At 41.5% G+C, this 24,605-nt stretch overlaps 1 protein-coding gene across 1 annotated transcript; it reads right to left on the bottom strand.

The window, feature by feature from the left end:
* Positions 1-1,754: 1,754 nt before the first annotated feature.
* Positions 1,755-23,148, bottom strand: LOC111969288 (macrophage-stimulating protein receptor-like). Its single transcript, XM_023995324.1, has 21 exons — positions 22,850-23,148; positions 19,465-20,788; positions 12,049-12,225; positions 11,804-11,926; positions 11,519-11,689; positions 11,089-11,249; positions 10,006-10,141; positions 9,638-9,774; positions 8,715-8,894; positions 8,478-8,577; positions 8,147-8,365; positions 7,840-7,983; positions 7,416-7,569; positions 7,128-7,217; positions 6,730-6,948; positions 6,418-6,498; positions 5,930-6,111; positions 5,671-5,780; positions 5,311-5,476; positions 4,994-5,130; positions 1,755-2,670 (listed from the first exon to the last, which is right to left on the bottom strand). Exons 2-21 carry the CDS (start codon positions 20,683-20,685, stop codon positions 2,439-2,441), a joined length of 4,140 nt encoding a protein of 1,379 aa, XP_023851092.1. The 5' UTR covers positions 20,686-20,788; positions 22,850-23,148; the 3' UTR covers positions 1,755-2,438.
* Between the last annotated feature and the right edge of the window lie 1,457 nt (positions 23,149-24,605).

The raw sequence follows: 24,605 nt of genomic DNA, 5'->3' as shown, positions 1-24,605 counted from the left end.
CCGACCCCAGTGCAGCTCAGTGTAAACAAGCATAACAGTAGGGTCGGAATCTTCTGGCAACAACCCGAGGCTCTGTAAGAGGCCTATACACTACTGATAAATGGCTGAATCAACACGCTCAGTCGCTCAGCACGCCTCCTACGTTGCCGACTTCTATTCTGACATTGCTTTTGTGCCAGACGATTTGTGCCAGAACCCTGATTTACCAGGAGCTGGCCAAATGCYGTACTGTGGAAGTATTGTTACGAAACCAGCTAGCCAGCTTTCTGAAATGTCTACTCTCGCTATGTCTAGGGTTCTAGTCCTAATTAACTTAACCTGTCTTAATGTGTGCATTTAACATTAAAGTAAGAATCGACAGACAGAGTGTTGGATGCATGTGTCTAGGCAACAGATTACTCACCAGGGTCCAGGGACASCTTTGTCCGGATGCCAACAGTCGGCCAACCCAAGCAGGTTATGAATTGCTGGCCTTCCGACACTAAAGATTCAAACAAAAGCAGAAAGGCCCCGCCAAGTTCCAGAGGCTACTGTTCAGCCTCACTGCTCTCACCTACCACACCCCTGCACCTATAAAGCCTGGCCCCGTTGCTGCTGCCACCTAGGTGTGGAAGTGCAAGGGTACTGTCTACCTGTGCACCTAATCACCTCCTTACATGACTACCCTCCATTCCTGACAGTGTTTACACTTTGATTTAGCTTATGCTATAACAGTATAACACTTTGATTTAGCTTATGCTATTATAGTAAGTGATACTATGTCTTTTGAAAGTTAACAGTCATTCATTCTCTTCATGTACTGTAGCTAGTAAGAGCTGACAGAACATGTCCCACAACTCTGATGTTTGAATAAAATCCTAGAGAAAAGCATTTGTTGAATCATTATAGATACTGTACATTATAGATACTATAATTTCAGATGAGAATGCACTTGTATAAATATTTATTGGATGTGTATTGCCTGCACATGGAGAGAAGAATCACGGTATGATAAGAGACCCAACATTGAACCGATAGAGGTTCTCAGTCAGATAAAGATGAAAAGTAGAGGCATGCAGGTTAAGTTGGGTGTGATGAAGCCAGGTTTCACAGTGGCTGCAGCATTAGCACACAGACAGGCAGGCAGTGTGGTGGAGAGAGACAGAGTTTCTTCATCTCCTGTAAAACCCAGGGTTCTGCCCTACTGGGTGTTACCCTCCCCGGAACCCAGGCACATTTTTTACAATGTGCGCTTTTCTTAGAAATAATAAAATGTCCCGCCATCTGGGAATTCACTTTTGTTCTTATGTATCTTGGAAAAAACATAGACTTTATGTTTATTTCCCTCTTGTTTTATTTGTCTTGGATTATTTTTGTGTGCAAGAAGCGGGACTGTTGTGTGACTACTTTCCACAGAAATCCAGCTCATCTTTGGATGGGTGTTTTATGGTTGTTCTTCCTATTAATTCATTACAACAGCCAAATCTAATTGTCTAATGACCACCGTGTGCACTTACAAAGAGATAGATATGCAATTTAAAAGTATGGAAAGGATATTATCCATATGGTATGTACACCATTGCTACATGTTTTTCAGTGAGCTATTTCTATTTTACTTTATGGTGTTCATACAACGTGATTCACATATTAAAGAAGTGCTGAATTTTCTCCATATTTCTCCAGCGTTCCATAAATATAGTAGAACACTGGCCTCTAGTGGAAGCCTTTCTCAATGACAGTAATAATATCCTGATGGACTCATTAAAAAATATAGATAATTTGGGGGGTGTACACATGTACACGTTTATTTACACACGTGTGAATTGGAAATGTGTTTTTTTGCATATCCCAGCTGCATATTTACCAGTGACAGTTTACACAAGTGTCAGTTGTCTCTGATCTACTGTAAGTGTAGAGTGACAATGGGTGAAACAACCACATGGGAAGAAGCTAATGTAGAAAATGTTAAAACTTAAATTACYTAAATGAATATCTTATCATATTGGAATTTTACATAAATGAGCCATTTTACCAAAATCTCACAGGAACAAGAGTATATAAACAAATAAATATGTTAATTTATTACACTATCTAAAACACATTGTGCATGAAATAAAAGTAACAGAATAATGACAGATCACTGTTAAAACATTAGGGTACATTTTGTTTGGTAAAAGTATGATCCAAAATATACAGTATAATTACTACATCTCAAGAAAATTAAGAGAAAACATATAGACATTACATCCGTTCTTATTTACAAAAGCTTTGCCAGGTAATATACTATAATGTGAATGGGGGAGGACCATTCAAGTCCCTACACTTAGAACACTAGGTAGTAAAAGACAAGTCATTTTCTCCAGGATAACCGACGACCTTTAGTTTGACTTTCTAACTGAGCCCCTTGTGCTCATAGCACCAAGCCATACTGTACTACATGTACCTGTCCTGATGTGACATCAGGAGGACATTGAGCGTGTGTCTTCAGTGTCTGAGGAATCACACTCGTCTGCGGACTCTGTGAGGGCAGGGTAGGGGCGTGGCTGGTCCAGATTGACGTAGGTGACCTTGAGGCTGATGTAGTGCTCCCCCTCAAGGCCAGACAGGATGGTCAGGACAGCAGACACCAGCGTTGCGAAGCTGGGTCTCATCTCTGGGTCTGGGTCCCAGCACTGCAGCATGATGGCATACCTGGAGAGAGTTACATATAGCACTTACTATGGGGCTTTCTTCTAACAATAGAAGTACAAGTCATACACTACCGTTCAAAAGTTTGGAATGTCCTTGTTTAAAAAAWAAATAACATCAAATTGATCAGAAATACAGTGTAAACATTGTTAATGTTGTAAATGACTATGGTAGTTGGAAACGGCAGATTTTTAATGGAATATCTACATAGGCGTACATAGGCCCATTATCAGCAACAATCACTCCTGTGTTCCAATAGCATGTTGTGTTAGCTAATTCAAGTTTATCATTTTAAAAGGCTAATTAATCATTAGAAAACCCTTTTGCAATTATGTTAGCAGAGCTGAAAACTGTTCTGATTAAAGAAGCAATAAAGCCTTCTTTAGACAAGTTGAGTATCTGGAGCATCAGCATTTGTGGGTTCGATTACAGGCTCAAAATGGCCAGAAACAAAGTCCTTTCTTCTGAAACTTGTCAGTCTATTCTTGTTCTGAGAAATTAAAGCTATTCCATGCGAGAAATTGCCAAGAAACTGAAGATCTCGTACAACGCTGTGTACTACTCCCTTCACAGAACAGCGCAAAATGGCTCTAACCAGAATAGAAAGAGGAGTGGGAGGCCCCGGTGCACAACTGAGCAAGAGGATAAGTACATTAGAGTGTCTAGTTTGAGAAACAGACGCCTCACAAGTCCTCAACTGGCAGRTTCATTAAATAATACCCGCAAAACACCAGACTCAACGACAACAGTGAAGAGGCGACTTCGGGATGCTGGCCTAGGCAGAGTTGCAAAGAAAAAGCCATATCTCAGACTGGCTAATAAAAATAAAATATTAAGATGGGCAAAAGAACACAGACACTGGGCAGAGGAAGATTGGAAAAAAGTATCTACAGGGACTAATCTAAGTTTGGGGTGTTTGGATCACAAAGAAGAACATTTGTGAGATGCAGAAAAAATGAAAAGATGCTGGAGGAGTACTTGACGCCATCTGTCAAGCATGGTYGAGGCAATGTGATGGTCTGGGGGTGCTTTGGTGGTGGTAAAGTGGGAGATATGTACAGGGTAAAAGGGATCTTGAAGAAGGAAGGCAATCACTCCATTTTGCAACGCCAGCCATACCCTGTGGACGGCGCTTAATRGGAGCCAATTTCCTCCTACAACAGGACAATGACCCAAAGCACAGCTTCAAACTATGCAATAACTATTTAGGTGTGAAGCAGTCAGCTTGTATTCTGTCTATAATGGAGTGGCCAGCACAGTCACCGGATCTCAACCCTATTGAATTGTTGTGGGAGCAGCTTGACCGTAAGAAATGCCCATCAAGCCAATCCAACTTGTGGGCGGTGCTTCAGGAAGCATGGGGTGAAATCTCTTCAGATTACCTCAACAAATTGACAACTAGAATGCCAAAGATCTGCAAGGCTGTAATTACAGCAAATGGTTTGAAGGACACAGTTTGAAGGACACAATTATTATTTAAATTAAAAATAATTATGTATAACCTTGTCAATGTCTTGACTATATTTCCTATTCATTTTGCAACTCATTTCATGTATGTTTTCATGAAAAACAAGGGCCTTTCTAAGTGACCCCAAACTTTTGAACGGTAGTGTACAAATTGCTTAACTGAAATAAAACAATATTGTGCAGGCTATGTACTTATTTCAATTTACGGACCAAAATGACTTAGCAAAAGCGATATGGAGACGATTTATGGCTTTTACATATTTGATGTGTTTTTTCCCCACACAGAAAAGTCAGCCATTATGTTTTGTTATCCTACTCTACTGTTGTTTTCTCAATTGTTAATCTGTATTTCAACACTTCCTATTTTTCACTGGGAGAAGGGACACATTAGATTAGACTGTAGGATGTATCATTGATAATGGGATGAGGACACATGGAAAAACATGTTGACGTTCAGATGTAATCTCACACCAGTAAATGTGTGTGCATATGGGCGCGTATGAGGATATCTTTCAAGTGAAGCATATTGATGATCATTAACTCCCAGACGACATTGCTTGACAATATTTTGATATGTGTGTGTTGGACATTTACAGGTTTAACACTGCAGGTTGACCTTTCCAACATCCTTTAATTACTGGCTATACTTTCCTGTTCCTCTTTGTTGCAACTGTAGAGGTGGGAAATTCATGCAGAACATTCAGATTTGTTAAGGCATCTATGTTACTGTATAACCATATTTACTATAGACATATAATTWGTTTACTTTGAAAAGGGCTTCTCTTTTTATTTTGAGTTCTACTATGAGGTATTTCCAACAAAATGAACTGTTATCTAGACTATCATTACCACTACTTACAAAGGGTCAGAACAGAACTGTGGTTGGGGGAGTCTCCTGCCTTTCAGCAGGTAATGTGTGATGTCATAGGGGTCCACCTCTGGGTAGGGGCTTGCTCCTCTGGTTAACATCTCCCATATCAACACCCCAAAGGACCACTGTAATAGGAGGTCATGATGAAAGTTAGCATGGTGAGAAAGGATTTGGGTGTAATATAAAGTTGCTCTTATTGCTTTGTAGTAACACTGTAATTAATRAAGTAACAACATTGTCCGTCCTAATTCCACAAATGCTGCCTAATTCTTATTATGTTATCAGAAAGTAATTCCTTCACTTACTACGTCTGACTTGGCAGTGAATTTCTGTGTCTGTAGGCTCTCAATGGCCATCCACTTGACTGGTAGCTTGGCCTTCCTGTGGTCCTGAACACTGTAGTACTCCTTATCGAACACATCCCTGGCCATGCCGAAGTCTGCCACCTTCACTGTGTACGACTCATCCAGCCTGCACAGACAATAGTAAGGGCAAACATAAGGGTCACAGATTGGTGATCTGTGAAAGCAAGCCTGCAACTATAGTACAGTAGGATTGCTAAGTAAAATAAAACCAGTTTGCTTATGTCAGGACTAATGTGTAGTTTAAAGTGGTGACTAGCCCCAGTCACAGAGAACTGAAGTGACTGCTCAACCCTGACTTACATGCAGTTGCGTGCTGCGAGGTCTCTGTGCACAAACTTCATATGTGCTAAGTACTCCATCCCCTTGGCAACCTGAAGCCCAAAGCCAATCAGGTCTTTCACCGTGGGGTTCTATAGGAAGAATCAATATCACACAATAAAGATGTCGGTCACATAAGCCTTGAGATATATCACTCAGGTGTTAAGGAGATCCCTTGTATGCTGATCAAAGTGAACAGGTGGTAGTATTGTAGCTACTGTTTTGGCACCGGCTTCCTCACCCTTTTCTCACAGCGTATGAAGTGGCGGAGGTCCCCGTGCTTCATATAAGGTAGTACCACCAGGGGGAGCCCCTCCTGAGGCAACAGGATGCCCAGCAGAGAGAGAACGTTGGTGTGATGGAACCCCTTCATCAAGATGCCCTCCTTCAGAAACTGCTCTACCTCTTCTACATCTGTTATCCCTGATATGGCACACACACACACATGCACGACACATGTACAACACACGCACACACAAATGCATGCTCATATGCAGGGCACACACACACACAAATGAACGTAAAAACTGCTTATGAACAGTCAGCATTTACAGATAAAGCTTAAAAACCCTAAACAAACCACATTAAACCTAGTGTACATGTTTAATTCTTCCTGCGTATGAGCAGGGTTGTTCCATGTTTACCCAGCTGGTCACATGTACAGGTGACTAATACTCAGTCCACCTGGTTCAGCTCTAGAACATTGTGAATCAGGAAGGAGGTGCTCACTGTTCAATGACTTGACAGCACAGTGGATTTCTCTGTTGTTATGGTCTGTGAAGTAGCCATGGTAAACTGTGCCAAAATGACCTTGGGGAGATAAGAGAACATTATTATCATCAGAAACAAAATTCAACGACATACTGTATATCACGTCATCGGTGTGAGTCCCTATTATGATCCATGAACTATAAAATTGCTGATTTATATGCTATAATAACACCCTCTATCCATCAGTCAAGGTGGTATGGGAGTAGTAGCCTATYTGCATTTGATTAAAAAGCACTCTCTGTGTGCTGTACACACTGTAATGAGACTGACCCTTGCCGATGATCTGGTGGTGCTGGACGATGAGCATGTCTGCTGGGATCAGCACGTCCTTCACCTCCTCCAGGAGCTCTGGTCTAAAGCTGGAGATGGAGATCTTCTCAGGGGGCATGAGGGGGTTGAGGGTGGGGTCCATGCTGCCTGCAGCATAGGCCGGGCTGGGGAATACCACTGGGCTTCCCAGAGCCGAACTTGGCCTCTGAGGCAGGACTACTAGAGTYGTGAGGGGCAAGGTCAGTAGAGTTCCTTCAGCATGTGTAGATAATTAATTTATGTCAGTATGTGTAGATTTCAACCACTGTTGTTGAAACKTAAGAATAGAAATTGAACGAGACAAAATGGATTGATAGATTCCCTACATAAAATATTATATTAGCCAATTACAGTCTCACCTCTTCTGTAGTCCCCTACAGGTGACAGTTCCACACTACTGCTGCCGGAGCGGTTGTGGTTATGGGCCAAACGGGTCTCCACCTGAGAGGCTGGAAATGAGTTTTCAATCATAAACCAAGGGAGTAGGGAACCGCATCAAAAGTCAACAAGACAATGTTAGCTACCACTGTCACTTTACATGGCTGTGGAGGTCCTACTGAAACCAGTTGCATAAGACATCCTCATTACCAGTCATTGGGGTTGTGTAAGATGGCCTGATTAAAGTCCAGACAGACAGGGAAACCCACCTTTCTTCTGCTTCCTCAGGTGCTTCATGACTACGAAGGCCAGCACGGCCCCCGCCACCAGGGCCCCCAGTATCCCCAGTACGATGCCCACCATGTAGTGGTTACTGACCAGGACCACAGTCCCAACGTTGTGAACCTGCCCATTGATGGAGATCTGGGGAAGGAGAGACAGTGGGTGGGTCTTGATTGATTGATTTTATTTCCTAGTTAAAAAAACACATTCACACATAGATACAGACATATATTTTTTTAACTAAGTTATGGTCGGCATGGTCAGATACTACTGCCAGAGACCGCTGTCTTGTTTTCCTGTAATTTCACCACACATGTATGGAAAACAACCAAGTACAGCCCAATAGTAGGATGTTTATTGTTAACATACTCTATGTTGAATGCACAACATAGTGTCCAGTAACCAACAAACCTTCACAGGCAGTCCTTCACTGATGGTTACGTTTCTGGGGATCCTGCAGGTGATTTCATTGTCCAGGACTTTCGCGTCACAATCCACTCCTCCCACTGTCATAGTGATTGTCATGCAGGAACTCACAAGGTTCAGTTTCTGGTGCTGTGAGGGGAAGAAAAAAAGAGTTCTGAGTTTTTCTTCTTGAAAAGGTTTAAACAGTATGTAAGCAATAAAAACAATAGTCTTAACTCCTTCTGACAGTAAGTTGCAGTCAAATAGACATGACACCATTAACATTTTGTTGTTATGGCACTGTTGCACTTACATGTAGTGACACTTCATCTTGTCCAGCATACAGCCTAAGTACATGGCCATCAGTTTCAAAGGGTATGGGCTCGCCATAGGGGTGGTAGGAGAACTCTCCATTCCACAGTCCAACAGCTCCATCCATATCAAAGGAGAGCTCCCCTTCCTCTGTTTCTTCCCGGGGGAGAGCAGGAGTTATGCACTCCATCCGTGTAGGCAAAGACTTGCCTTTGCACACCTGGAGGGAATTATAAAAGAGTTGTATGCATCTGATTACATGAGAAAAAAAATATGTTTTATCTCTATCATGTATACAGTATGTGGTTGTATAATATTTTATTGGCCCGTACTCTGATGACAGGCTTCAGGTGGCCCTCATTGGGCTTAAAGCGGATGATGGTCCTGTAAACAGAGTCCAAGTTCTTCCCTTCAATGATTATCTTTGACCCCCTGGAGTCGACAGAGAAAAACAATGGAGAGTGGAGCGAGTGACAATAACAGATTCTACAGAAACCCACCAGCAGGGCTTAGATCTATCCACCTTTTATTTTGGTTGAGATGGTGACAGATTGTAAAGGCTGGCCTACCTGTCGAAACTGCAGTCTGGGAGGACGGCTGTGACCTCGGGGTTCTCTTTGTAGTAGAAGACCTTGGTGGTGAGGACGGGGGACTTGTCTATGAACACACTGAGGGGGACGTCCCTCACCTCCGAGATGGGCTGAGACAGACAGATGATGGAGGACATGTTCCCTCTGGGCGCTGTGACACTGGAGACAGGTGGAGTAGAGGAAGTCCAGGGTTAGTGCTCCTACAGGCTATACTATAGGATGTAGGTTCACCTCACTCTACATTTGGCTTTCACATCTGACACATTAAAAAGTTTAACAGACAACTTAAAAGATATACTGGTAGAATATTTGAAAAAAAATATCTATATATATTTCCACCACAGTGAGTTAGTCATCAAAACAACTCGTTTTTCATTCACTCCCTGTAATTGAAAGGTTTAAAGGTTAAATTTTTAAGAATAATAAGTAGTCTGAGCACAGTCAGATCGAAATCAGTTTCCAATACTGACCTTACTGTACAAAAACAAATGCTGGGACAAGCATGCGGCTCTCACACGTAAATAGTAGACAGTGAATTATGTCAAACTCTTAGAAGAAAGGTGCTATCTAGAACCTAAAAGGGTTTTTCAGCTGTCCCCATAGGAGAACCCTTTGAAGAACCATTTTTGGTTCCAGGTAGAATCCTTTTGGGTTCCATGTAGAACGCTTTCCACAGAGGGTTCTACATGGAACGCAAAAGAGTTCTACCTGAAACCAAAAAAGGTTCTACCTGGAACCAAAAAGGATTCTCCTATGGGAACAGTGGAAAAACAATTTTGGAACCTTTTTTTCTAAGAGTGTACAGTCAGGTATTTTAGAAGTCCAGGTTAGAGAAAACAGACTTTGGGTGAAAACATCACAAGAGAGACATAATAACATAACCAGTAACTGCATCTGCCCACCTGGTGATTGGGCAGGGCTCTCCATTCAGAGTGACCCTTCTGGTCTTCCCAGCATCCAGGTGAGGCCCAGTCACAGTGATCAAAGTTCCCCCAACACGAGGCCCGTAGTTGGGCTGGATCTCTGTGATGTTGGGAATCTGCCAGAGGGAGCAAAATGTCACCAATTTAATCATAAGGCCATTCATCAAGTATTGCTGAAAAAGTGATGGTGACTTTGTATGTACAACAAAGGATACTTCCAAACTCACTTGATATTTACAATATGTTTCTGTTACATGCAATAATATATCTTATTATTAACAGAGGCATAATAAAATGAATCACCCAACTACAACTAAGCAGTTAAATCAATGGTAAYTTCAAATTACCACAAAGGTAAATCCTGGCATCTCTGCTTTCCCGTCGATGGAGTAGCGGCCCTCCACCTTCCCCTCTTGCACCTCTACAGTGATGTTAACTGGTTTGGACAGCTCAATGGCCCCAGAGCGAATCTTACACACCAGGCTAAGGAGCGGCACAAGAACAGGCTCATCAACATGTCAGTGTCAAACTAACATTGATGCAGCAGAAATCACCACGAGACATGAATACATTTCAGTTGAATTAACATCTATGTTGCATTACTAGTTGAGTAAAACCTACCTACATATAATAAACCTACTGTATACACTGAGTAAACAAAACATTAAAAACAGCTGTTCTTTCCATGACATAGACTGACCAGGTGAATCCAGGTGAAAACTATGATCCCTTATTGATGTCACTTGTTAAATCCACTTCAATCAGTGTAGATTAAGCCTTAAGACAATTGAGAGATGGATTATGTATGTGTGCCATTCAGAGGGTGAAGACCTGCAATGCTGCTGGGTTTTTCAGATTCAACAGTTTCCTGTGTGTATCAAGAATGGTCCACCACCCAAAGGACATCCACCCAACTTGACACAACAGTGGGAAGCATTGGAGTCAACATGGGCCAGCATCCCTCTGGAACGCTTTCAACACCTTGTAGAGTCCATGCCCCAATGAATTGAGGCTGTTCTTAGGGCAAAATGGGGATGCAACTCAATATTAGGAAAGTGTTCCTAATGTTTGGTATACTCAGTTTATGTCAATATGTCTAATATGATTCACTGTGTATCTCTGTCATTGTGAGTGGTACTCACTGAGAGTGTTCAAACTTAGTCCAGGGCTAAGAGAGTATACACACTTAAACATTCTAAAGTGGGCTAGCACCAACCTTGGCCCAGGACTAGCTGGCCCTGCTTTGGAGCAGGATTAGCKCCGACTTTTCYGGGCTAGCCAATCACAGAGTTCTATTGTTACCTAATTTGAATATGCTACTCCAGAAAAGTGACATTTGGTTTTAGTTCTGATTGTGGGAACACAGGCTAAGTTAACCCAGGGTCAGTCTTTGCRTGAGGCGAAGAACAATGAAGTGTGAAAAAGCCTACTGTGTGTTGTTGCTCTTCAGTGGCAGCACAGCACAGGCTGTCTGTCCCAGTCTGACCAGGTGGGTTCTGGAGCTGATGGCAGGCCTCAGGGGAGACTGGAACTCCCAGCCACACAGAGTCAGCTCTGACTGACCATCAGGGGGAGCCATCTTGGGAAAGAACTAAACCAAACAGGAACAAACAGACTCAGCATATGACCAACAATAACAACTTAGCATAATCACAACATACAAATACAAAGTTATGGTCACGTTATGCTCCGGTAATCTGTGAATATGGACAATCTCAAACATATCTTTATGATAACCAAACATGCATATGACTAATGACATTTCTAGCCAGCATTAACAACAATGGTATTGGTGGGTAGCTAATTGCTCCAATCTAAACTGCATTAAACAAACACATCCCTCTCCCCAGTTCTTCTCACCCCGGTGATACCAGGGGGGCAAGACTTATTCCTCCAGCGGCCACTGCACTCCTCCTTCCAAGAGCACACTCCAGAGCACCAGCCACAGCCCATGAACTCAGGAGCCATCAGGCACATTGCACAGGTCATGAAGTGCTGGCAGCCTGGCCCCCTCTGAGGTACCTGGATCACCTGCCAGCCAAAGAGAGAGATGTGATTAACTTTGATCAAATCAAAGAGTCACTTTGATTGCTGTGTACAGTGTATTTACTAACTGTAACTGATTTTGAACAGGCTTTTCCATACCTTGTCTCCAACCACAAACAGTAGAGATTCTGACGAGTACACAGCAGCAATGGAGGAGACCCTCTGGTTCTCTACCAAGGTGTAATTAGCAAAGATAGTAGGGCTTGATCTTCTCAAAACAAGCTGACAAAAAGACAGAMCAGATAGTTAGTAATCTATCAAAGAAGGGCCGGACTGTGTTCACATTTTTCATTCATTAGCTCAAATGGAATGGACTATTGTGAGCTCTCTGTCCCCCTCCATACCTGCAGGAGCCGTCCAGTGGAGGTGCCAATGTGTGCCACGGTCTTGTTCTCAATGGTGGTGACCAGCAGTGAGGTGAGCAGGACATCATTCATCTGCTTGTTGAAGAGGTCCACTCTGTAATAAGGCTTAGACACCATGCTGGGGTGGTCCCTGCAGGTGGCGTTGTTCTCCATGCTCTAGTAACAGGGAGATAGGCCATAGTAGATAGGGAGACGATGTACGTTTTTAGTAGGGCCGGGAGTTTTTTCTGACCACAGGCCCAGACCAGGCAAACATTTGGGGTCCTAGTTATAGCCCATAACAACAGCCCAGAGTTTWTCCTGGTCAGGAAACCATGTCCAAGTCATGAGTAGTATGAATCTATCAGAATCCTTCTGGGCTTCAAACAGAGGACACTTAGGGGTATGAAGGACTGCATATATAAATCTAATTGTGCTCTTCAAATAATAACATAAAAAAGTACATACACAATATTTAGATAACACTCTTAGAAAACAAGTTGTTATCTAGAACCTTAAATGGTTCTTCGGCTGTCCCCTTAGAAGTACCTTTTGAAGAACCCTTTTTGGTTCCAGGTAGAACCGTTTCTACAGAGGGTTCTACCTGGAACCAAAAAGGGTTCTACCTGGAACCAAAAAGGGTTATGTTATGGGGACAACCAAAGAATACTTTTGGAATACTTTTTTCTAAGAGTGTAAATAACAGAAAGCAAAAAAAGTATTATCTTGATGCATGTACAAATTGTGTTCACATTTCGTAACAAAAGCCCTCCAGCTCCAACCTGTTGGCTAAAGTGCTTTAGTAAACGTAGGGCAGTATATAAGGGTACATGACAGGCCTTGAGGCACTACAGCCTACTGCTGTTGTTTTGTAAACAKATGTGGCATGAAAGTTCTAGGAACAAGGAACTGGATGAGCAGCTTTTCTGATGGCAAGTGAACAAGAAGAAAAAGTTGTAACGCTTTAGAAGGGAACACTTTGAGAACACGCCGACCAGTGAGTTGCTCCACAGTTCTGATGCTATTATTATGTCAGTTGTAGTCTGTGCATCATTATTGACTCATTCTGCCCACCTTCCTCATGGGACCAGAAAACCACAATGGTGTCTGGCCTCAGAGGCCACAGTGATTCATAGTGCTAATATATTCTAGTGATCACTCTGACGTGGTACAATTAAACCTATTATTCGATCCATCTAAAGAGGTACAAATAACATGATAAAGAAGCAATCATTGTCTCAGATTTCAAGTTACAACAGTCAAGAATATGCACACAAGCTGTTGTGCAAATTAGGAATTCTCCAAAAAGGCAGTTGAATCAAAAACTAGAAGAAGAAGGATATAGCCAAGGAACAGTATATGCTCATTAGTTCAACAGAACTGCTTGTGGTGTTTGGGAAACAGTATCTGTACTACTGACACAAAAGTGAATATGTCGTATGATCAGAGTGTTTTTTCTGACTGTCTCGGGAACTTATAAAAAAAGGTGTTTTCTCCCTGTACTAGGAAAAGATTGGTTAAGGTGGGTTTATTTCCATGGTTTCATAACATCTGTGTGTGCTGGAGGTAGAGGGCAGACAGTGTGGCAAAGACCAGACAACAGTAAGCACTCAATGCCATGGGCCAGTAATAGTACACTGAAACAGACTTCAAATTATACAGTCGGGTCCCAAATTATTGGCACCCTTGATAAAGATGAGCAAACATTTTTATAAATTGTATTATTTTAATTATTTACATTTTAATACTACTACAATTGGTCAGAGGTTTTGTTTAACTAATAACCTCCGCTTGCGAGGATAGTGACACAGCATTTTTCTCAAATGTTTTATGAGATTGGAGAACACATTGGGAGGGATCCTAGACCTTCCTCCATATAGAGAGACCATTCCTCCATCTTTCCAGATCCTTGATATCCTTAGTGTGCGATTAAGGACTACCCTCTTCAATTCAAACTACAGGTTTTCAATGGGGTTCAAGTCCGGAGACTGAGATGGCCCTTGCAAAATGTTGATTTTTGGTCAATTTACCATTCCTTTGTAGATTTTGTTGTGTGTTTGGGGTTATTTTTCTTACTGGAAGATCCACTTGTGGCCAAGTTTCAGCCTCCTGGCAGAGATAACTAGGTTTTTGACAAAAATGTCCTGGTACTTGGAAAAGTTCATGATGCAATTGACCTTAACAAGGCCCCCAGGACCAGTGAAAGCAAAATAGTCCCAAAACACCATATTTTGCAGTAGGTATGAGGTTATTTTCTGCATATGCATCTGTTTTTCGACACCAAACCCACCACTGGTATGTGTGGCCAAAGAGCTCTATTTTCAAGTCATCTGACCACATAAGAAAATATATCCACTTCAATAATGCCTACTACACAACAGATAATGACACTAGAAGGAAGTGTAGTTGTTCTTGTGAGAAGCAGGGTTATTGGTATCAGCTATGAGCTACTGTTGGAGAGGGAGGGGCCAGGATTTCAGATTTCTGTAAATTCCAGCTGGCAGGCCACTGCTGCCCTGAATTATGAAAACACACAGGAACAGAAAAGTACTGTAAAACATGGTAGAGGTGGCCTCAGTTGCCTTCACCTGGAATTGCAGTTTTGCAGAATGAGAATCTAATGAAGGATTATCGTTCATCCACCCATTTAATGTCAAGTGTGACTAATAGTGGAGAAAACTACACAAACAACATGTTAGGTCTTGGGCTTCTCTTAGCATTCAGCTAACGATGTCTGACATCATTCCATAATCTCCAGGTCAAATCTACCTGAAAGCCACATCCATTTTTCCTCCCACAAGTTTCATGACACTTGGATTAACATCAAAACTATGTTTTTTAATTCCCTAATCCTGGGCCATAATATTTCAATTATATATCAATGTTCCGTGAGCACAGGAGTTCGTTGGCAAGTTCTTAATTTAGCATAATACTTCGCTTATGAATCTGGCCAAGATTTCAAGCTGTCATCCATCTTCAATATCATTGGAACCTCTAAATTAAGGCAATAGTTATCTGATGCACATAATGTGGCTAAAAGTCAAACTCTCCAACGGCCTTACAGGAACATTCCACATTCAAGGAAGTTCATGGCCAGGCTTCCTTCAGTTTGCAGGAGGCTGAATGTATCTCACCGGAAAAGCATCCGATTGAGCGAAACAGCACCCCTCTGTCTCAGTATGTGTACGCCCTCTATCTGATGCCGTCTGGTCAAAAAGAGTATGACATTGTTGCCGCCCGTAGCATTGAATGCAAGGGAAGCCAGCGAGCATTTCGCTTCCCTTGATAAAATAATAATAATAATAGACAATCAACGTTGAGCTAAACCGAGTGAGCYCAACTGTGAATGATCCTGGCGCACCAAAAAAAAGTGTCAAGGGAAGCCAGTTTGGATTTGGCTTCAAACCAATCACAAGCCAAACGTAATTTACAGAAAAAAATGTATTATTGCATCTCGTTGTGTCGTTGTCCTCCGGTGGCTAACTAGCTAGCTAAAATCGTCCCTTTCCTAAATTACCCATGGATCGAGATAGGGATTTGGACTAGTGGTTTTACTTAATTCTCCGTACTGGCAAACTATTATAATGGCGATTCTGATCTATCCATAAATTCATATATTGTTTCCCTGGCCTGAGAGGATGGAAGTTCAATATGTAGCTAGAGGTAGTAGGCTAATGTTAAACTAGCTGGCCTGGCGCATCGTTGCCCATCAAAGAAAGTTAGACTAACGAGCAAGCATTTTAACCAGGTAACCTAGGACAACAAAAACTAAAAGTGTGTACTGTATGACAGAGTCATGAAAGAGAGGACGATGGCATTGGCGTTTCAGGGTGAGTCAACATGTTTTTTTCTACTTGCACGCACGCACGTTGTAAGATGTGAAATGGCTAGCTAGTTAGCGGGTACGCGCTAGTAGCGTTTCAATCAGTTACGTCACTTGCTCTGAAACCTAGATGTAGTGTTGCCCTTGCTCTGCAAGGGCCGTGGCCTTTGTGGAGCGATGGGTAACGATGCTTCGTGGGCGACCGTTGTTGATGTGTGCAGAGGTCTCTGGTTCGCGCCCGTGTCGGGGCGAGGGGACGGTTTAAAGTTATACTGTTACATTGATGCTGTTGACCCGGATCCACTGGTTGCTGCGGAAAAGAGGAGGTTGAAAGGGGGGTGAGTGTAACGGATGTGAAATGGCTAGCTAGTTTAGCGGGTACGCGCTAGTAGCGTTTCAATCAGTTACGTCACTTGCTCTGAAACCTAGATGTAGTGTTGCCCCTTGCTCTGCAAGGGCCGTGGAGCGATGGGTAACGACGCTTCGTGGGTGTCAGTTGTTGATGTGTGCAGAGGGTCCCTGGTTCGCGCCCGTGTCGGGGCGAGGGGACGTACTAAAGTTATACTGTTACGCACGCACACACACACACACATAAATCAGTACCATGGACAGCCATATCATATTTAGCTTACGTTGATTGGACAAAATCGTTTTTTGGTATCTTAGTTGTCACTGTATTAGACTAAACATAGGTGATTTGATGATGTTGAAATATTGATGTTGAAATGCTGCTGGAATAGTGGAGGCAGCTCCTGTTTTCTTTGCAACTTGCAGTAACTCTCTGTGGTTCTAAATCAATCATTTTTTAGTAGTCTGAAAATGTTGGAAACATTAACTTGCTTGACCATGCTGTAGTAGGTCATGTAACTTTTTGTTTTGTGGACTTCACCAGGCAGATGTTGCTCTCCGGTTTTGTGATGAAACAAAGGTGTGGTTGAATTTATTCTGCCACTGTGTCTTCTTATTGTCTCGGCCGTACGCCTATATATCACGATGACAAGGGATATGAACTAACAACGCAATTATCACAACACATAGGTTGTAATATGGCTTTTTTTCCTGGCTTGGCTTCCTCAGTAATTTTACCCATGCACCGCTACTGCACAAAACATTGTATTTTACCCAATTTAACAAAAGAATGTCAGAACCAGAGATCTGTAGAGGTCTGGGAATGTTTGCAGAGTCAAATGAGATGTCATAGTGACACTCATTGGCATGTTTTCAGCTAGGCCTATTTGCTGATATTCTTGGTCTTACACAAATACAATTAACAACAAAAAAATTAACAATCAAAAATGTTGTTTAATTTCCAGATTAATGAGGCATAAAATTCATTTGACTGACAATAGAACATTGCCAAAGGCACTGTTAAAGTACATGTGCCATGAGAGATTTATTCAAAGACACATATCTGGAAACAAGTTTAAAAGCTAACTAACTCCCAAATACATTGGCCTCTGTCCAAAATCCTGTTCCTTTTCAGCTGTTTTCTTGTGTTGGAATAATGGTGTGTCCTTTTTCCATAAAACAGTTTTACATCCTAAAAAAGAGCTTCCGGACAAATGGATTGCTCCCTAGAGGAGTCAAGGAGTCAGAAGTAGGGTTGCAAAGCTACCGGTAGTTTACCAAAGTTACCGGAATCTTCAGGTATTTTGGTAATGAATAGAAAATCTATAGCAATCTATGGTAAATTTTATAAATTTTACTTGAATAACTTAAAATATATATATATTCATATATACTATTCATTWTTTATATRAGTGTCCATATTGTCCCTGAGTTTCTAATAGATAGGCCATATGGTTCAAGAGAAAATTGCCTTTTTAATGAAAAAAACATCTAATCATAGATGGCATTATTAAGAAAACAAAAAAATCACAACTGCCACTGGTTTGATGCCAAAACATTGACAAAAAATACATATTGACATTGTAAAATAAATAAAAAAGTGGAAAAAATATATAAAGGATATTTCATGCTGAAAACCTCATACTAAACACCAATGCTATTCACRAAATTGAATAGACAAAATATTAGCTGACAACAGAATAATTTTGATTAAGCTTTATGGATGTGTCATCTGGGCAAAGCTGTCATCAAGGCAAAGGGTGGCTACCTTGAAGAATCTCAAATATAAAATATATTTTGATTTGTTTAATACTTTTTTGGTTACTACATGATGCCATATGTGTTATTTCATAGTTTWGACGTTTTCACTAGTATTATACAATGTAGAAAATAGTAAGAATAAAGAAAAACCCTTGAATGAGTAGGTGTGTCCAAACTTTTGACTGGTACTGTATGTAAGGTATTTATTTATTTTTTATTATAAATTTGCAAAAATTTATAAAAACCTGTTTTCGTAGAATAAGGACGTAACGTAACAAAATGTGGAAAAGGTCAAGGGGTCTGAATACCTTCCGAATGTACTGTAGAATATACAAATGATCTTATATCTTCATCTACACAGGYATGAGAGCCGTTAAAATAATCTGGATTCCTGCCATAAGAGTAGTACAGATTGTTTCAGTCCTCCAGACAGCTCCCATTTGTCTCCTGGTGCACTCATTATCCTTCACACTGTTTCACACTTTTGTAAAACTTTTTTATATAGTTATCAGTGGATCACCCAATCTCACTGACTTCACAGACATCCAAGTCTCCATTTTACCAGTCCAGCCAGGCATGTACGCACTGTCGTAGCTGAATCAGAATTAGTTAAGTAACATAGCATAACTATGCAGAATATCAGAAAGAGAGAAGGGCTCCACTATGTCTGTACGTTAGTCACTCCCTTCTTTTCCCATTGGGGGGAGGAGTATGGAAGTGTCTGGAATCATTGTATTACCCCTCTCATACTGTTGYACTTATCTTTCATGGTATATGACCTAGAGAATTACTACCCTTTCTGAGCATGTCCAGGAGAGGGTGTATTTGAGATGGGAGTATCTAGAATTGACAATTGATATATGCCATTGGATGAGGTAATGTTTTGGTCCTAAGGGGTATGAAGAACGAGATTAGAACCTCGGTTAAAGAGACCAAACTGAACGATAATTTATAGCTAATTCTATAAATTATGGGATACTCCTCTTTCAAYTAAAAGGTTCTTTGTGAACTGTTCCTAAGATCTGTGTTTCGTCATGTGAGTTGAGAGGGGTGTGTCTTGGCTATAAATGATACTAAGAATTGTTTTGTAGGGACTCTCAGAGAATTCATTTATAGACACTGAATTGATCTGAGAGTCAAAAGGGCTATGGTGAAGCTCATATAATTAAAGATGGACTTTATAATATAACTCTGACTTGTGTGTGGTTTGCTCTCTCATCACGTAGTAATACAGGAAATTACCACGACAGCACACATCTGGGCTTCCTCTCTGTACTGCTCAAGCAGCCAAACTAACTAACGTTTACTCAGTCTGTCACAAATATTAGAGTGCAGTAAGCCTGTAAGCGAAAGACTACATGCTATATATGCATTGTGGAGACATACTGCACAGACGGAGTATACATACAGTATATAACACAATTTATCAACACCTCTCTGGAAAAACCTGTGTGAGTGTTGAGTGGGTGAGCTGGTGAACTCACCTCATGAGGACAGCTCTCGCAGGCCTGGAAGTGGCACAGTCCCCGGGACAGCTGCTCTGGGCCGGACTTACAGCAGTCATCCACCCCGTCATCGATAGCCTTGTTCACGTTGTCCATGGGAAAGGCACAGAGGGCTGAGTCGTGCTCTGTGACCCCGTTGTCATCTGTGACAGCGAACACTCCATACAGGATGTCATCCTCTTCCTCTGCCCCTAGTTCATCTGCCAGCTCCCTGCCTGCCTTTCCAAAGTGGGCTGCCTGCACCACATTGTAAACCACATCCTTAAAGGCCTCGCTCCCGCTCACCGGGTTCCTCCTCCTCCTCCGCTTGGGTTCGAAACGGCACTCCAGAACCACCTCCCGGTACCTTCTCATCTCCCACTCGCTCCTCGGCAGGCGGCCCAGCCGAGTCTGAAACGGGGAGAACTCCTGGTCAGGGCTCTCTCTCTGGACAGACAGGAAGTAGACAAACTCCTGGGTGAAGAAGCTGTAGACATACTCAATGTTGTAGGTCCGGCGCAGGCTAGGCAGAACGGTCAGTCCCCGGACGTCGCTGTAGAACCCATCTTCTGTTGCCAATGGTCGGCGCACTGATATGGACTTCCTGCCATATCTCTGTGTAACACTGTCGTTGACAGTGGCAGCCACAAAAAAGTATACAGTTTGCCCCTCCTCCACCATGGTGACTTTGGTTCCCAGCGGGCTGGCAAGGCAGTCAGGGCAATAGGCAGCAGAGTTAGATTCTTTTCTGAATAAACATTTTGAAGAATTCTTATTGGGTGCTTGTCCATCTGTCTTAAGTTGGTGAAAATGGCACACACCATATTGAGAACTCCCACAAGAATATAAATACATAAAGAACGTATCCAACAACAATACCTCATTGTCAGTGTTTTCTAGGAAGTTGGGATCCTTGTCAACATCACACAAATTGCAAATCTTACACTCAGGGCTGCCCACAGGGCCTGTAGGAAGCTCCCACACCTTCTCCAAACTCATGTTCACAGCTTCGACCACATTCTGAGATGCAACATATACTTCCTGGTACATTGAGTTGGTCACTATGTTTTGGATGGGGCTTTTTGTTTGGAAGAAGGGCATGGTGTAGGCCACAGAGAAGTTGACAGGGCTAGGGGCTGTGGAGGGACAGGTGTCCAACGCGGAGGCCAGGACAATCTGGAGCCAGACACATGTCAACCACTGGGTGGCCCAGTGGACCATCTCCAATCTGGGACACAGAGAGAAGGGAGCACTGACGTCTTTGGGTTACCTCCAGGTCTGATGGTTGGACAATGTCATCCTTATTGAGACCAGCTGCAGATCTCTGAGGAGACGAAAAATTATGAATTATTAAAGTAGGACGCCCAGACAGTCCACAAGATTGCAGTCAATATGACTCCTAAACTGTAAACATAATGTGATTTTATCTAAAAAACAAAGAGCTGAGTACTTTCTGACCAAGCCAAATATGAGAGAGACAGTGATGAAGAGACGTGTGGTGATAAAGAGCCAATGTTAAAAGCTTCTGCTGAATCATAGTAAATAACAGCCTAATAGGAAATGTTTAGACACCGGTAGCCAAAGAGAGTTGTGTTGGTATTACACAGTATGTGTCTGTGAAACCTTTTCTTAATTAACAATCTGAAGTATTTCATAAAGTGCCTAAAAATGTCATGCTCTGTCCTCTAACCTCACAACCTAATAATGTAAAAGCCCCAGTAGTGTCAAAAAGCATCTATCCCAATTTGTTCCATGTTCTCATACAAAGGTTATAGTAATTCAAACCCTCTGTCTTTCTAGCTCAATACAGATCAATAATCCAGACTTCTTCTAATTCAAGAGAATAGTAATCTCCCTGGAGGTTTTAATTTCCCTAGAGGTCTTTACATTCAAATGATGAATGGGTTGAAATACATAATTGCTAATCAATACTGAACAATGTAATTACAGCTAGTACTGAAGTTGACCAAAGCACTCCCATGTCCCCTGGACATTCTGCATTTTAATTGAGCCTGATCCCCTGGGTTGATGTTTAACTGGACACATCATAGCAATGTAGCACTCAGGGACCTGGGCCTCTCTACTTTGCATTCCTGTCACAACCACTACGTGCCTTTCTGGGAAAAAGATGCACACGGACTGATGGTCATACAATACGTGCCTTCTAAGTCCCACATGAATATGGGAGCTTCTCAAAAACGTGTTGTGCAATTTCAACAACAGAATAATTATAATGAGGTTAACTACCGGTATATAATAATCTTCATGATACAGTAAAAATACCTATAATAATTTGCCTTTAGACTTGATTGAAAATTGGAAATATAAAATGTTGAGTCTATATACAACATCAATAATTCATAGAATTGCACTGGTGTACATGTTACATTTTAACACCTGCAACTTCATGTCAAACCAACTGAGGTTTAGTGTTTAAAACCAGAAGGGACATGGGTATACATATTAATAGGACTGATTGACTTTCTGCATGCTCATGGTTAATAAACCAAAGGATTGAAATTGAGTTTCCATTCATTGCCATTTTTAGGTAGGCATGTGAAGCATTGTAATCTGGTTTAGGTAATTGAAAAGTCACAAATAGCATTACCTTAGCCTTTTCYGGTGCTTTCTACAAATGTCATTAGGAGAATAGAGCATTACAATAGGCTATGTATCAATGAATACAGTGGAGTACACTACTTTGTCTATGCAGCTTGGTCAACTGTCTGAGCCATGAGTCCGCCTGGGAACATCTCCAATAGCACTAATGTATTAGCTATCCAACTCAACTGAGATGTGATTAATAGGTTTATAATTCTCACAGCTGCCCTGTTAAACATGCAATACATGCAGGAAATGCCATGTGTATATCATCATGGAACAGTTAAGGTACACAATTCCTCCATAAAACCAGGTAAATACATACAGTAGTAGTCAATACACTATTATATATTTGTATTTATTTCAGCATATCTCAACCTAGTTCTAAYACTGACAAAAACAATATAGACAGAAATAATGTTGTCCTTCAAGTGGAGTAGAAACACACTTGACACACAGTCACTGGTTGAATCAACGTTGTTTCCACGTAATTTCAACTAAATTAAATTGAACCAACGCGGAATAGACGTTTAATTGACGTCTGTGCCCAGTGGGAGGTTTGAAACACRCAACATAGACCAGTTACTGGGAATCTATCATAGAAAATCGTAGATTATATTTCAGATTATTAAATCATATCAGTGTGAATATGACCTTCTTCTGAATCCAAGTTGAATACATTCGATGTCTAAATCACAGTATAGTTGGGTGAGGAGGGAGAACGAGGAAACTCATCTCACATTATATAAAGCATTTTACGACACCATAGCGTTTCGCTACTTACCTGTTTGAGCTAATGAAAATAGATCACGAATCTCTCATTTGTCTCTGACTGCATTGCCAAACTCTTGACGGCGCGCGGACTTGAACATGTAAACCTACTTTTTCACTCCACCGATAAGCCTATTGATTCTAATACAGCATTACATGAGCCTGAATTTTCCCAAATAATATAGCCTACCCTATTCAAAAAAGTATATTAAAAAATGTAAACAGTTCTTAATTCCATGCACAAGTTGAACCACAGACTACATGCAGTACTCCTAAAATGAGGGAACGCACGCCCCTCCTCTTGGCGCGCACTAGTAATAGTGTAGCATCTGCCAAGTGCATAAAATGACAGTGAAATTGATGAAGCTTGCCACTTGACGTCAAAAATGTATTTCCTATGTATTTATTCACAAAGAAAAAAACTGTTTTTGATTTAACATAAATATATGAATGAGTAGTCCATGTGCAATTGTTGAAAGTAACGAAATAAAAACAATAAAAAAACAAATTACAATAAAATCTTACCAAAGAGGGGGTAAAAAAAATCTGTCTCTTGTATGTGGTTAAATAGTTACTGATGTCAGTTGTCCTATGATAGCCTACAGACAAAATTCTCACAATGTGTTGTATTCAGACATGAACACCTACACATTACATAACACATGTATTATTTATCCTAATATTAAGTCACTAATCCCTAGGAAATTTTGTTAGACTTGTGGCACAAATGAACAGTGGAGTAAAGTACTTAAGTAGTACTTTAAAGTATTTTTTGGGGGGGGTATCTGTACTTTAGTATATATATTTCTGACAATTTTACTTTTACTTCACTACATTCCTAAAGAAAAAATAAATTTTCTTTTTACTCCATACATTTACCCTGACACCCAAAAGTACTCATTACTTTTCGAATGCTTAGCATGCAGGAAAGTGGACTAATTCACACACTAATCAAGAGAACATCCCTGTCATCCCTGTCATCCCTACGGCCTCTAATCTGGCGGACTCACTAAACACATGCTTCGTTTGTAAATTATGTTGAACATCCGAGTGTTGGATATCCATAAATTAAACAAAACAAGAAAATGGTGCCGTCTGGTTTGCTTATATAAACTCAGCAAAAAAATAAACGTCCCCTTTTCAGGACCCTGTCTTTTAAAGATAATTCGTAAAAATCCAAATAACTTCACAGATCTTCATTGTAAAGGGTTTAAACACTGTTTCCCATGCTTGTTCAATTAACCATAAACAATTAATGAACATGCATCTGTGGAACGGTCGTTAAAACACTAACAGCTTAGACGGTAGGCAATTAAGGTCACAGTTATGAAAACTTAGAACACTAAAGTGGCCTTTCTACTGACTCTGAAAAACACCAAAAGAAAGATGCTCAGGGTTCCTGCTCATCTGCGTGAACGTGCRTTAMGCATGCTGCAAGGAMGCATGAGGACTGCAGATGTGGCCAGGGTAATAAATTGCAATGTCCGTACTGTGAGATGCCTAAGACAGCGCTACAGGGAGACGGGACGGACAGCTGATCGTCCTCGCAGTGGCAGACCACGTGTAACAACACCTGCACAGGATCGATACATCCGAACATCACACCTGCGGGACAGGTACAGGATGGCAACAACTGCCCGAGTTACACCAGGAACGCACAATCCCTCCATCAGTTCTCAGACTGTCCGCAATAGGCTAAGAGAGGCTGGGCTGAGGGATTGTAGGCCTGTTGTAAGGCAGGTCCTCACCAGACATCACCAGCAACATCG

Source organism: Salvelinus sp. IW2-2015, linkage group LG1, assembly GCF_002910315.2.
Source record: "Salvelinus sp. IW2-2015 linkage group LG1, ASM291031v2, whole genome shotgun sequence".
Taxonomy (NCBI): domain Eukaryota; kingdom Metazoa; phylum Chordata; class Actinopteri; order Salmoniformes; family Salmonidae; genus Salvelinus; species Salvelinus sp. IW2-2015.
The sequence above is the reverse complement of the archived record's forward strand: the minus strand, read 5'-3'. Positions and strand labels throughout refer to the sequence as shown.